The sequence below is a fragment of the Corythoichthys intestinalis genome, chromosome 10, assembly GCF_030265065.1.
Source record: "Corythoichthys intestinalis isolate RoL2023-P3 chromosome 10, ASM3026506v1, whole genome shotgun sequence".
NCBI lineage: Eukaryota > Metazoa > Chordata > Actinopteri > Syngnathiformes > Syngnathidae > Corythoichthys > Corythoichthys intestinalis.
The window spans coordinates 28826890-28842968 of record NC_080404.1 but is presented as its reverse complement, the minus strand read 5'-3'; the positions used below and the strand labels follow the sequence as shown (position 1 = coordinate 28842968).

Genomic DNA, 16079 nt, shown 5'->3' with positions numbered 1-16079 from the left:
TGACACACAGGAGTTGCAGGGTGTAAAGTGAACTCGGTGGGGCAGAACACTCAACAAATTACAGCACAGCGGAGGAGCGAGCATTTACCTGCACTAAGTGGCTTTCTATTGCTGCTTCACTCGGGTCGACAGAAGAGCATGTAGAGCAAGTGCAACATTTAGCCGTATCCATTTGTTTTTGGTTTTCTTTCCTTTTTGCGTAACATTTTTCAGGTCTTTTCAGGTGGAGGCTGAAAATCTCCCACACAGCTTTTGGAGTTTCTTCGTTCGTGATCCACCACAGGATAAAACTTATGCGCTCCCGGAGGCATTAAACAATTTCAAGCTTGTCAATCTCCAGTTTCTTATCACCTGGTGGTTAACTTACATAAACCTACAGTGTGTTCCAAAAATCGCCTCCCACATTATACAACAGAAATAAACCCTACTCCTCCCTACACCTACAAGTTGCTCATCAATTGTTGAGGTTGTGCAGAAGTCGTATGAGTAATCCAAGAAAAAGGTGTTCCTTTTTCTTTAGTTTTCAAGAAAAGTTTTTTTAAACATGTGTTTTTACTTTTAATTGTGTTTTACTTCTAGATTCTACTTCATTCTTCATCATGTTCCATCTAAAATGGGACTTTTTTTCTCAGCATCATCAGGTTAATTCAATTCGTGACCAATGTACAATATTTATATAATAAAACCATTTTCCTGGCATTGCTGCCAAATTTACCTGGCATTGCTGCCATTGACAGCTATCGCCATATTGTCAGATCATCGTTATCGTTAGCTTTGTATCGCAAATCGTATTGTATTGTGAGGAACCATCCCACTCCTACCATCAACATTTGACCTCATTGTTTATTTGTGGTTTATTATTGTTATTTATTTGTTTATTTGTACTTTAATAAAGATTTCAGTGTTCTAAAAGGTTTTTGTGAATTAATAATCCTCAAAAAAATGTAATTGCAATCGATTAGTCTGCAGACTATTCGGGAGAATAATAATCATTTGGGACAGCTCTAACGGTAACGAAAGCCATACTCCTCGCAATAGTCCGTGTGAGGTGAGCTTTGTTTCAGCGGCATGAGAAGGTTCTGAGTAAAAATAAGGTGGAAATCGGTTTAAATATAAAAAAACTACATTATATTTCTCTTTTAAACTTTTTTCAAGTCAATGTCTTTCAGAGGCAAGAATGGATTTTTAAGCAAGATTCTAGTTGATAATACAGCGCAACCAAGAGAGGAGACTAGCTGCCCAAACAAATCGAAAACTACAAGGAGGCAGAGAGAATGCAGTGTTGGCAATGGGACCACTCGACAATGAAATAATGAATTTTTTTGTCGATACTGCGATATAATTTAAACTGACACAGACTCCGATCCCCGAGCTGGCAAAGTTAGCACATCAATCAATGCAACTTTGCTACCTTCAGAGATAACTCGGCCGCTTCCTGTCATGTGTATTCACGGCGGTGAGGCTATGACCGTAAAAAAGAAAAATGTTGGATTCCTTGCAGTAATGCGTCAAGCACATCCCTGCGCAGCCTGCGGAAAGGGAACACAAGTTGTACACTAGTGTGATGTATTTTATTTTGGCCAGGTCATTTTTTCCCCCAGGTGTGTACCACACATTTTACTTAGAAGTCCATCAATTATTTAAATAATGCAGGTCTCTGGGTGGCGGTAAACCACTTGGTCTTTTGCGTCAGCAGCTCTTCTCAGCCAACAAAAACGTTGTTGCATATGTGGGATGCTATTACCTCTGCCAAAGAGTGCAACTGGCTGTTATCCAAGCTGACTTGGGTCAGTCAGTCTCAAAATTAATAGCCAAACATCCATTCAGAATCAAATCTAGGAAAGCCTATCTTTAAAAATATGTACACATAAAATAAAGTTTTAAAAATTGAAAAAGAAAAAAAATACCAACCATACTTTTGCAACATGGGAAGAAGATCCTAGATCTTCTGACTATCCAGTACTCTATCCTGATGTACCAGATAGTCTCAAGTTTAATGTACTCCCCCATTTGTATTATTTACAGAAAAGATGTGTATATGTAACTTGTATTCTTTTCTTGCATCATGCTGCAGGATACTCCCCCTTTTTTCCCCTGATTTTTTGAGTGAATTATAGGTGATTCTTAAGAAGGGACAAAATGCAGGCATATGGAAGATGTGGGGATCTATGAAAAATGGGATTTGATCCATGTCATGATTGCCCAACTTTGATTGAGATCTCTTTATGTACTGCACTCCGGAATCCAATTAAGGTGAAATTGTTCCAAGTGATCACACTTGTCCTGATTTCAGAGAAACAAATACAGTGGTTTCCTCTCTAAAAATCCATAGAGGAAATATTGCGAAAAATTGTATGTTTAATAGTTTGTATACCAATAGCGTGGTTCTCTGGCGGGGTCCTTTGGTGGTATCCTGTAGCAACTTTGTTTCAGAAAGAACACAATTCCAAGAAAAAAATGTGATAAACATGACAAAGTGTTAAATGAAGTATAAGTGGCACTAATGAGGAGCGAAGTTCCCCATGATGGCTGTTTGATGAGGACATCTTGTCGATTTTTGTGGCTGACCAAAGGACTTCAAAGTTTGCAGGGAGGATATGAAAGGAAGCCATGTAAGGACAAACATGACACTGCAAGTCCTCTCCTCACTTGGCAAGCACATTTTCCTCATCAACGCCCGGCTTAACTCCACTGTCCACTCATGTTTATTCAGCTCAGTCTCATCCGGCTCGCTTCCTCAATGATCTCATCATCATTCTAGACCCTCCCTTCGCTCTGTACCGCGACGGGGTCCCGACTGCCACTCATGGCAGGAGGGCAGCTAGCGAAAGAGCAAAGGGAAAGGTCAACGTAACTCGCCTGTCACTCAACGCCACGATAGGAAGTCCGAGGGTGGGGAACCATCGATCCCCGCCCCTTAACATACCACCAACTGCAAGAGTTCCTCACTTTTTTAAGACAACTCCAAAATAGTCGGTAGTGTAATTATGATAAATAGTCAATCAAGCCTACCAGCGGGGAGAGTCATCACAGGAAATAGGTCATGAATCAATACTGCTGACAAATTATTTATGCACATTGAGTTATAGCAATACTCACCTTATGTAGAGCTTGTGCAGTAAACAACCCAAAAGGGTTTTGCGCTTAACAGCTATTTTAAAGCATTTTGATTTACTTTTTAAGATCGAAAATCTATTGTCTTCTAAGAATATATGCATACATACCAAATCTACCAAACGAGATTAGACACCTTTAAACAAACAGTTTTTGTTGTTGTTGTTGTTCTTTAGTAATGAGCAGTAGAGAATGATTTCAATTAGGGCAGCTATCGATTATTTAGATAATCGATTAATCTATCAATTAGTTCGAATAATCAAGTAGTCAGATTACAAACATTTAATGACTTGTAGAGTAAAACAAATATGTTTGCATTAATATTTATTGAGGCTAGCTAAGAATACACTATACAACAAATGCGAATACAAAATAAAATTCCTGAGTGCTTCTTCAAACTATGCAGGATTGCACTTTTATTTCAGAGAGCAATAAATGCATTTGAAAATAAACTAAAATACCTGCGCTTACCCTCAAACGATATGGAAAAATATAAATGAGGATTGAAGTACTGTACAACAAAAGTAAAAATGGCTAACTTGCATAGCAAAAGTCCAAAGCTTAAATGCTATACAATGCAAACGTTTTTTTTTTTTTACGCTTTTTTTTTTTTTGCGCTATCAACAAATTGTTCAAACACATATTCCTACAAAAATCTGCTAAATATACTTCTGAACTAAATAACAAATGCATAACAAACATATTAGCTCAAACAAAAACATACCTTATATTGTCTGAACACAGGCAGCACATATTCGACGAGTTATGGCATATTCACTGTTGCCACTCGAGGGCAGAATATCCACCCAATTCAATACAACTAAATGCAATTTCAAAACAAACTACTACAATGTCACTTTATTAAAGCGAATCCACGAAGCAGCAAAATTTAATTCGAAGCTTTTTTATGATCGAATTACTTGAGTTAATCGATTAGTCATTGCAGCACTAGTTTCAGTGAAATACTGTACTTCATCTCATCTTCAAGCATCTCATATGGACCAACTGGGCTGATCTCGGAATGTTGCATCACTGCCTTCTGCTGGCTGTCATGTGGCAGCGAAATTGTTTCCAATCTTGAAATTCACAATGAAACAAAATCTGAACCCCCCCCCCCCCCCCCCACCACCAAACCACCCATTGAAAATCATCAAAGGCAGGGAATAATTGGATTCCAACTGCCAAGTATTCTTGTCAGAGGAAGTGAATGATGTAATATAGGCACTATTTGTAGAATGAAACAAAACTAAAACACCCAAAACTGATTACAAAAGGAATTCGATCATATTGGTGAGATCAGTAATGGCAAGTTACCGAGTGACCTATTCCTGCCACTGAAATCAGCTGTGCATATTTTGAGCTGCACAAATTCTCCCATAGTTTTTTTTTTTTTTTTTTTTTTTTTTTTTTTTTGAGAAAATGTACCATTTTCAAAAGTGTCAAAATGTAGCATTGAAAATTGTCAAATATGACATTTTTTATGACAACCTGATGATTCTCCATGACAAACATAGCTTTCATCACACATTTCAATCGTATGGGAATGTGGGGGATTATTTGAGCATTATTATTGAAGTTTGCTTGACAAAATGTATATTTTTCCTGATATGCAATGTTACACCTCTATAAATATACGTACGTAGTCATGGCATAATGTGGCAAATCTTTGCAAACAATGCAATTTTTTTTTCAGAATATACCAACTTTGTTGCAAAACAATGCTGTCATTAGAACTTTTTTGATGGGGGGAAAAAAGTTCTCTTTTCAAGTCAAAATACATTAGGGTGGTTTCAATGGAAATTGTTGAGAAAATTCTAAATAGGTAATAAGATAATGTAATGCTTTCAGACAAAACATACATGGCATTCCTAGATAAATTGCAACCATTTCATGTGTACATGCAAAAGATAGCATTTCAAGTAAACTAGCATTTACGATTCTTGACAAAATACAGCAAACTATACTGACCATGGTAAATGTAGTGCTGTCACGACAAAATGATGACATTTTTAAGGCGCAAATCATGGCTTTCATGACAAAATGCTCATTGCCCTGCTCGTGGAAAAGGTTGGCCATCTTGTTAGGTGCGTTGGTGACAGATATGCTAATGACTTTTCTGTTTAATTTTATACCGGTTCGTCCACAAATATTTCCATCAAAACTTTAAAGACAGCAGCATGTAGCATTGCTTTACTTGACAAACTTAAATAGCGGTCCATTCCACGTGTTGAGCAAAAGCAGTTTGTAAAGACACAACACAGCCTTGTGAATGGAAACGACCATGAATAGCAATGAGTCGCTGTGATCCATGCGTGCGTGCGTATGACTGTGTGTGTGCGACAGGGGACTAAAAAGGACAAGTCGGCGCACTAAACACAGCACACAGACTTTGAAGGTCCCCGGGAAGCCATTAAAAGCCTTAATGATTCATTTAGCAGAGGAATTTTTAATCGCAAACATTATTGGGCCACTTCTCACGCACCAGCGGAGAGGAGTAACCTTGGCTAAAGCCGGCGTGTGTGAAAGCACGAAACAATTCAAGCTGAGCAGACAGAGAGGCGAAAAGGCTAATGCATATGTGGCATGCTGATAAAAGAAATGAAAGCTGAAGACATTTTCCACGACAATCATTTGATCATTTTGTATTTGTCATTTATCTGAAGCGCAACTCACTGCTTCCCCCTAGCTCTGCGTCAGCAGAAGACGCCGTACACACAAAAACACACACTTGTTTGTCTTCCATGCTGAGATGCCTATAGCAGTATCCTCACCAGCCACAGAATTAACACGGTCTCCCTTTCCTTTCTTTCGTTCTTTCTAATCTTACCCCATCGAAATTTTCCCTTATTTTTACCAATCCTTCCTCTTTCCTTTACCCTTCAAATCTTTCCATTTTCACCCCACCTGCTTCCTCCTCCTACATTCCATATTACTTTTCCAGCTTCTTTCTTGCCTGTTCCTCAGCAATCCTTTATCTCCTTTGTCTTCTGTTCCACCCTCCTTCTCCATTGCATATTCCAATTCCTTTCCGTTTTTTTTTTCCTTTCACTTCCTTATTTCATCAATGCTTTGGGCTTCCCATTTTTGCTCCTAACCATTCTGAATTTCCTCTTTTTTGCTCTCTAGTTGCCTCTTCTTTTTTTTCCTCCTTTTACCTTCCCATTCCCTCCCCTTTCCATTTCCTTCCTTCAATTTGTCCATACTTGTGTTCCAGCTTTTACTCTTCAATCCAATCCCTCACAGCTTTCTTCCTTTCATCCATTACTTTTATTCATCCTTCCAACTTTTAGGTGTTCTCTTAATTCATTTTTTCCCTTTGATTTCATTGATTAGTTCCTTTTATACCCCCTTCCTGTTGTCCTTACGCCTACATTTCCTGTCTTTCCTTCCTTTTCCATCTTTTTGCAGCTGTTCACTTTATTCTTCCAACCTACCCTAGCCTTGTGCCTTCCTTTCATCCCCTTTCTTTCATTGTTCTGACCCTTATTATGCCTTCTTCCCACCAGCACATGGTTTCAGCCTACCTTCAGTCTTACTCGCTTAAACTTTAATGGTTCCTTCCTTTGTTTCTCTGACCTTTTTCTGATCTTTCTGCCCCTATTCCCTTCACTGAATTTTCATCATTTATCCAAATTCGCTTTTCCCACCTACTACATTATTTCCTGCCTGTCTCCGATTTTGACATTTTGCTTTCCTGTACCCTTCCTTCATCTGACTTTTCCGCCTTTTTCTTCTGCCTTCCTTCCCAACTCTACGGCCTTTCCTCCTTCCAAAGTCATCCAGCAACATCTACCTTTAAAAGGAGTGGCATCTAAAAAAACAAAATCTCCCATGCCTACCTTCTTGCACAGCTTGGAAGGGGTTGTTGGGCTCAATGAGTTTGACAGAGTGGGTGATCTTCTCGCTTTGCAGAATGTCATCATTCAGACTCAGGTCAGAGATGGCCAGCTGAAAAATCTCATCGTCCCTCACGGCGTTCTCCTCAAATATGGCCCCTGTGGAACAATATACGAAAATAGGGGTTGGTAAAAGAATCAGAAGTTGTGGTTTGGGGCACAGCCACCATTTTAGTTTGCGAGTGGCTTCATTGTTTTCACATGGGAGTTGTGTACAGCCGTGGCAGGACCACGGACAGCGACACAGGCAGTCAAACCATTCAGCTGCATGAGTGTGTTTGCGTGTGTGTGTGTACGAGCCCCACTCTCCATCCTCTCGCTTGTCTGTTTATGGCATCACCATCAGACGGGGCGTATATCAAAGTGGGGAGCTTTTCCGGAAAGGAGAAGTATATTTGGTGCCCGCTGACGTGCATCAGCCAATACGACTTGGATGGAGTCCCAGTGCTGCACTAAAGCTGATGACGGAGCACCTGCTGCTGGCCCAGACTGTTGCAGTAAAAAGAAAAAAGTGAGAAGCACTGCTGCATGCTCATGGCACAGCAGACATGTTTGGTGATTTAGCACTACGCTGCCATACATCTTAACATATGGGGTGGTGGGTTAAGGTAAGGACACCTAGTGATGCGAGGTTGTGAGGTTAGAGGGGAGTTTGCCTGTTCTTAGGGGTGGCAGAACTGCTGTGTGGCGCACAAAGAGGCTCTCTTTGCGTTTTGCATGGCTAAAAAGTCCACTGACGTCCTTCCTCGCTGCACTTTATTGACATGACAGTCACGTCCCAGTGGAAGTTGAGGCTTGCCGGCATAAAGGCAGGAGCTACGCCTCATCCATTTTTGGTTATATAGCAACCCTCCCTCCCCTCCCACCCCGACGGAAAACAGTTGCTTCTTGTTCTAAACGCGCATTTCAGAAGCGGGCTACACATGTATGCAGCAAAAACGCGGATGCTTGTAATGAATTAGAGGCATGATTGCAGGAAATAACTTTTAAACCCGAAACACAATTGCGCAAACCACTGCAACCGTTTCCGCTTCATGCGTCTCATTTCACCTGCGCGCGCGGCTTACCGATGTGTATGATGGAGTCCCCTTTGGCCGAGTTGCATTGCAATATCCACAAGGAAAGGCAGACCAGCAGCAGCTCCATGGCGGCACGCAGCAGCACGAACAGCTCATCCACAAATTAAAAACAACCCCCCCAAAAAAATCAAACAAAAAAGGAGGAAGCAGCTCTACTGCTTCGCGGTCCTCTATAGTCCAAGTGGTCCAAACGGACGGAGCGACCCACCACCACCCCCAATCCACCACTAGATTAGAAGGGTGAAAAACGCACAGCTAGACGTCCAGAGCCGCTAGGAGCAGCCGGAGAAATGAAGAGTTCCGCGGGAAGGCAGCTCCGGAGAAGAAGGGGAGGGGGTCGGATTGGACATGCATGCGAGCCCCGGTGAGAGAGCGACTTGGCGCCCTCCTCCAGCAGCCGGTGAGGAGAAGAAGGAGAGGAAGATGCGGGAGGATGAGGAGGACCGCGCGCACACGCTTCCAAAATTATTATTGAGGTGTGGAGAGGGGGGGACTCCACTCCGCGGTCCTGTGTGGATCACGTGACTACTGCGCGAGTGCGGCTCGCTTGTCCCGACGAGCGGACTAGAAAAAGACTGGAAGGAGATGGAGAAAGACGCACAACATGATGATGACACACGACAGGGGGGCGGGTGGGGGGTTATGCTGCACTGTGACCAGACGTGCGTCGCCTGACAGATGCCCGCGGACACCGCGAGGAAGGAGGACGAACGCCCGCATGGACTGTTTACTTTTGGAGAAGTTGTAGCTGGAGGAAAAAGAGGGAAGGAGAGATGGTGGGTCCGGGCGCGCGGACGCAACGATCCACGGCGAGTGAACCGGGATCATCTATTCAAAGACGACCAAAATGACATTAACTCACTCATTGCTAGCCCAGGTATAAGTATAGTATTCAGTGTTGTGGTATGTAGTCAAATTCATACTAACTCCTGCCATTGACAACGATAGACGTTTGATTCATTTAAACAGTCCCACTGACGGCACTCGACGTCCAATCCATTTTGCGAATGATCACTGCCAACCCTCCCAGTATGGATGAGATGGACGTCTAGTGCCGTCAATGGCAGACAATGACTAAACACTGATTAACACCGATAGGCGTCCATTGCATTTTGACTGGGCGCGGCTGGCACCTATCGCCGTCAATGGTAGCCAAAGAGTTAAATGTCTTTATCACCTCGCCACCATTTACTTTTTTCTTTCTTCATGAATGTTTTAGCGCATGAAAGGCGCGCGGGAAGAAGATGCACGGGCTGCCGAGAGAACGTGGAGTAAGGGACACACGTAGCCTTACAATTAAAGGATATTTCTCGTGGTAACAACCAGAACGGGAATATCTCTTAATTGTTAGGTTAAGTGAGTTAAACTTGCAGCAAGATCATCGTTGCAGGAAGAGGAAGAAGCCCGCCAGAGAAAAGAAGCACCTGTAGAGGCAACCAACGCTGTGTACTGGTCGCCTCCATTATGATTATATCATATACATCCTTTAATCCAGTGTAAATTTAATCATATTCATTATTGGTTATGCATTTTATTTTTGCCTTATCTGTTTATTTTGTTATGCAGTAAACCCGCAAAGTTGGGAAAAAAAAATCATACACTGCCCCCATTGGCCATAGATGGGTACTTAACAGCCTCTTGTTTCTCACTTACAAAAATAGACTATATCAAAGGTGCGCAGGGGAGCTATTTTAGCATACTTCCTTTGAAAGTAATACACCCCCCCCACCCAAAAAAAAAAAAAAAAAAAAAAAAAAACGTCCCACAGCACTCTTGTGAATATTTTGAAAGCGCCCCGCTTCCATTTCGTTTCATGAGCAATGATGCCTCTCGACAAGCAGAGGAGAGGTAAGAATAAATATGCTTTTTGTTTGTTTACTCGTTTGATTGCAAATTACTGATCTACACGCACTGGCGGAACAATCTGGATCTTTTCAGCAGGAGAGCTGGACCTGGAGATTTGGCTTTGCTTTGACACAGTGTGATCATATATCATTGCATACAACTGGGGTGGGGGGATTATATTGGTTTCATTGATGTATGAAGCAATATGTTGCTGTGACATTATGCTCTACAGGAAGGGAACCTTTTGTGTAAAGGTTGCCATGTACATGTGGATAACATTTGCATAAGAATAATGAAAATATGGCTTGGCGACCAGTACTGGAGTGGGTCCCAGCCTATATAGCCAGTCAGCTTGGATAGGCTTAGACTCAAATGCAACCCTCATGAGGTCAAGCAATGTATAAAAAAAGATGGAAAATAGAAATAAAGTATAGCAGCGGGCACACCTGCACAATCTTGTGAAATCAAAATTAACCCTAACATATGTAGGTAACCCAAAAGCATTATTTCAGCTGTTTTTACCCAAAGAAAGGTTTATGAAAATGTATTTACTTATTGATATTTATTCACTTATTTCATTAATTAACCAAGTTGCTGATTTATTGTAAAAAATGAAATAAAATCAAATTACTGTATGGCGGAAAACACTCAGGTGACTTGAAGTTCCGCTCTGAGACCCCCAATTTAGCCAACTTTCAAAATTGTCCGATATGAATGTGTGATACATCATTGGAAAGCTTAAAATCTCAATTTTCTGGGGGAAGAAACATTTTGAACAGGAGGGCATCTTTTTAAAAAAAAAAAAAATTTAAACAGCAAAACCCTATTTGGAGGTGAGAGCACGCCAGAGCAGAATTACAGACCCCATGACTTTAAGGAGATATTATCGAGTAATTACCTTTTTTCGATCCAAAAACTCCATGTAGCATGTATCACTGAGTGTCAAGACACAGCTGTGAATGGCCACAGCTGGATTTTTTAGGGATTTTATGGGTGAAACATGGTAATATAATAAGGGTCGCGATGCAGAAATCTCGGACATCATGGAGTTGTCGAGATTTTCTTTTTCATATATTCACCCTTTTAAATGTTTTTCTATTTTTTTTTGTTTGGATCGATTATCATCTAACATACTGGATAAAATGACGACAGTAACAAAACAAATACAATTAAGCAATAGTTATGAGGTAGATATCCGTGACTTTTTTACAGACACCATTTTTTTCCATTCTGATGTAATTTGTTTAAAAGTTTAACATATGCGAGTGAATAATTTCTTTATGTCGTTTTTTCTTTTTTTTTTTTAAGAAATATTAGACATTGAGTAATGATTCTAAGCTAAAAATGACACATTTTGAATAATAAATATGATTACCTTTTTGTATGGCTGGGTTGAAACAAAAGGGGTTGTGTGACGTCTGTAAACCGGGGTTTTCAGGGTAAAACAGACAAATTAAAATAGTTCGGGGGCTTAATGCTCCATGAATCTGCTATGGCAGCATATAGACATGTTGTTAGATCAAACACAACAGTTATTTTGGCTTAAAATACAGGAGTATATTTTAAAGAGGGTTGCAAGAGCAGAAACTGCCTTTTCAGTCTTGTCTGTGTTTTCCACACTATACATGATGAACCACATTTAATAGGATACACAGGTCATTAAATGTAATTGGAATGTTCCAAAACTCATCCTGCCACTTTTCCATGTCCGGTCTGCAATTACAAAAAGTTTGCTTGAAGTTATTGCTCCTAAACGGAGCATCAACCTGTTATTTAATCTGAAGGTTCACTTACTATTTTTAAAGCAGTAAGTTTTTACATGTTATTTTTCAATAAAAATTTGAATAAATATTGGTTTGTGTGGTATTAGTTTTTGTAGATTGACTACATTACTTTGATGAAAAGTTGACTACATTTTGAAACCGATTCAAGAACGTCCAAGTTTTCATATACTAAACCTCAGTATCAATACAGTCCTACATTTGGAGGGTAAAATGCAATGGTAAAATATAGTTGAGGCCGGACCTTGGGTGTCAGTGTATCATTAGTTCATTCCCTATCTGTTTTAGAATCTAAATTCAGAAAATCGGAAAACGACTTGTTATTTCATTCCCCGTTTTCGAATAAAAAATATTAGTGTATCATTCGTCCATCCCATATCTGTTGACGTTTTCGATGAATTGTGACCCGGAAGTTGCTGATACGAGTTCGTCGTTCGAAAACCACGTTTCCCGTCTTTAAAAAGCACGCACGTTTCTGCCATCCTTGACAAAAACGATAAGTAATAATAACTGTAAAACATTAGCTATCATGCTGCTCGGTTCACCCACCAATTGAATCACCTAGTTGAGACTGACTGACCTTCCTGATAAAAAAAAAAAAAAAAGTCAACAACTTCTGGGTCACAACCTGAAAAAAATGATACAAACCAAAACCGAATATAACAAAAATACCAAAACAGCAAAAAAATAGAACGTTATTTGTTTTCCAATTATGGATTCTAAAACGAAACACAAAATTACAAGTCGTTATCCGTGTTCTGGTTTCGGATTCTATAACACACATGGAATGAACAAATAATACACTAATACCTAGGTTCAGGCTTTCCTATGTTTGCATGTCCTCCCATGCTTGTGTGTGTTTTCTCAGTGTACTCCGCTTCCCTCCCAGATCACAAAAACATGCAGTTATGAATCTGTGCGTGAGTGGTTGTTTGTCTCCTATCGCCCTGCGATTGGCTGGTAACCACTGCAGGTGGCACCGCCTGATTGGCTGGCAACTAACTCAAGTTGCACACCCCCTACTGCCCATACTTAGCTTGGATAGCCTCTGGCAACCTCCGTGACCCTCGTGAGAAGAAGGGCCAAAGAAGATCAATGAATTGAATATTGGTGCATAATGTCTCATTCTACCTATTGTGGGGCAAATAAGTATTTAGTCAACCACTAATTGTGCAAGTTCTGCCAATTGAAAATATTAGAGAGGCCTGTAATTGTCAACATGGGTAAACCTCAACCATGAGAGACAGAATGTGGAAAAAAACAGAAAATCACATTGTTTGATTTTTAAAGAATTTATTTGCAAATGATGGTGGAAAATAAGTATTTGGTCAATACCAAAAGTTCATCTCAATACTTTGTTATGTACCCTTTATTGGCAATAACGAAGACCAAACGTTTTCTGTAACTCTTCCCAAGCTTTTCACACACTGTTACTGGTATGTTGGCCCATTCCTCCATGCAGATCTCCTCTAGAGCAGTGATGTTTTGGGGCTGTCGTTGGGCAACACAGACTTTCAACTCCATCCACAGATTTTCGATGCGGTTGAGATCTGGAGACTGGCTAGGCCACTCCAGGACCTTGAAATGCTTCTTACAAAGCCACTCCTCTGTTGCCCTGGCTGTGTGTTTGGGATCATTGTCATGCTGAAAGACCAAGCATAATCTCATCTTCAATGCGCTTGCTGATGGAAGAAGATTTTCACTCAAAATCTCTCGATACATGGCCCCATTCATTCTTTCCTTTACACAGATCAGTCGTCCTGGTCCCTTTGCCGAAAAACAGCCCCAAAGCATGATGTTTCCACCCCCATGCTTCACAGTGGGAATGGTGTTCTTCGGATGTAATTCAGTATTCTTTCTCCTCCAAACACGAGAACCTGTGTTTCTACCAAAAAGTTCTATTTTGGTTTCATCTGACCATAACACATTCTCCCAGTCCTCTTCTGGACCATCCAAATGCTCTCTAGCGGGTGAGATCTTGCATGGAACCCCAGATCGAGGGAGATTATCAGTGGTCTTGTATGTAGTGGTCTTCTAATAATTGCTCCCACAGTTGATTTCTTTACACCAAGCGTTTTACCTATTGCAGAGTCAGTCTTCCCAGCCTGTTGCAGGTCTACAATTTTGTCTTTGGTGTCCTTCGACAGCTCTTTGGTCTTGGCCATAGTGGAGTTTGGAGTGTGACTGACCGATAATGAGTTAAAACAGGTTCCATTAATACAGGTAACGAGTGGAGCCACTCGTTAGACCTTGTTAGAAGAAGTTAGACCTCTTTGACAGCCAGAAATCTTGCTTGTTTGTAGGTGACCCAATACTTATTTTCCACTCTAATTTGGAAATAAATTCGTTAAAAATCAAACAATGTGATTTTCTTTTTTTTCCCCACATTCTGTCTCTCATATTTGAGGTTTACCCATGTTGACAATTACAAGCCTCGCTAATCTTTTCAAGTAGGAGAACTTGCACAATTGGTGGTTGACTAAATACTTATTTGCCCCACTGCAAATGTTTTCGGTGTCATGCATGGCTCAGAATAACACTTTTTCCCCCTCCTTTATTGTTACATTACATTTGTTAATGATTACATCATTGACAAAATGTTACTTTAAAATAAATACTGCTTCAGTGTGTGTCCAATTCTGATTTTGTTGTGATATCTTAGGAAATTCCCAGAAATGTTATAGTCAAAAATTTTGTCAATATTTGTTATACTTATAAGAAAGTATGCCCAAACCCACAATGTACCATTATTTTCGGACTATAAACCGCTACTTTTTTTTCTCAGTTTGAAACCTTTACGTCATTTATGACAAAGCGGATTATATATGGATTGTTTTATTTGAATTTTACCCTTTTTTTTAATACGTACAAACTTCATGTTTATGTTTAATTTATTTTCGCCCAGTGTGTCATGTTGATGTTGCCACTTGAACGTTCATACTTTCTAATAACAAGTGCGAGTGTTCCATAATATATGTATGACTACACTCGAGTTCTCGTGTCCTCCAACACAAATCCTTAGCGTTATGTGAATGTTACACCTTTTGTTACAAACTATTTCCCATGTAAATACCAACTTGATGTTTAGAGAAGACCTTTAGATCCTTAGAGAAGAATATTGTAAGTTAAACTACAGATTGTTAGCGATCTTAGCTGCTATTACTACCGGCAAGGGTTGCGAGCCACCTCCACAGTCCTCATCAAACACTGGAGATTTTATCTCCTTTCAATGCTATGTGTTGTTACAAAAGAACAATTTTAAAAAGAATGGCTATCCACTCACTAAAACAAGAGGATGCTCAAAAAAGAAAACATCAGACTTGCTGTGTATTTTCTTCAACAATAAAGTTTTGCATGGTTTATAGATCATATTTGTCTAACAATGTAGTAAAATACCGATTGAAAGTCAAACCTTTTTTGACATTTTATTTAGTTTACAGTACCGTGTTTTCAAAATGCAACGTGCCCAAGGACACATCCTATTTTGAAACAGTGTTCTGCGAAAATATCTTAAGCGGCAAAATGACCTACCAATGCCCAATGCGCTTACGCGCACATGCGCACATCAGTTAAAAATGGTGAGTTTTTATTGTTTGAGGACAAAAAAATGGGCGGGCACATTCAGCAAGTGAAAAGGGATTAATAATTTACTTAATAATGTCATGTTTATTCTATCCTTGCAACATATGGGATGACAATCTAAATTACATATGACTGAACTCGGTATGTAATGCAAAGGTTGCTTGCAGGTTGGTGAGGAGGATTTAAGAATCCTGAAAAGTTGGTAGTGTTATGTCCCTACCGTCCTTATGCAACCCTCTGCCCTTGCCATAAAATAATAAATTACCCCACCCCACTATATGTCCAGTGGTATGAAAAAGTATCTGAACCTTATGCAATATCTCACATTTCTGCATAAAATCACCATCAAATGTGATTTTATCTTTGTCAAAATCACACAGATGAAAAAACAGTGTCTGCAAAACCAACCAAACATTTATAGGTTTTCATATTTTAATGGGGATAGTATGCATACAATGACAGATGGGGGGAAAATAAAGTAAGTTAACCATCACATTTAATATTTTGTCATGATGCTCCCTCCACCGTGCTACACGGTGGGGATGAGGTGTTGATGTTGGTGAGCAGTTCCATTTTTCCTCCACACATTACGTTGTGTGTTACTCCCAAAAAATTAAACTTTGGTTTCATCAGTCCACAAAATATTTTGCCAAAACCTCTGTGGAGTGTCCAAGTGCCTTTTTGCAAACATTAAACGAGCAACAATGTTTTTTTTAGACAGCAGTGGCTTCCTCCGAGGAGTCCTCCCATGAACACCTTCTTAGCCATTGTTTTACTTACAG

At 40.1% G+C, this 16079-nt stretch overlaps 1 protein-coding gene across 3 annotated transcripts in view; it reads right to left on the bottom strand.

Moving 5' to 3' along the window:
* Positions 1-8618, bottom strand: part of grid1a (glutamate receptor, ionotropic, delta 1a) — a 489918-nt gene extending 481300 nt beyond the window's left edge. For 2 of the 3 annotated variants that reach the window (XM_057847669.1, XM_057847666.1), the window contains exons 1-2: positions 8078-8618; positions 6954-7109 (exon numbers count right to left, since the gene is read on the bottom strand). In XM_057847669.1, the coding sequence (XP_057703652.1) occupies positions 6954-7109; positions 8078-8156 (235 nt within the window). In that variant the 5' untranslated portion in view covers positions 8157-8618. The remainder of the gene's footprint in view (positions 1-6953; positions 7110-8077) is intronic. The other variant, XM_057847665.1, reaches the window with a different exon arrangement.
* Between the last annotated feature and the right edge of the window lie 7461 nt (positions 8619-16079).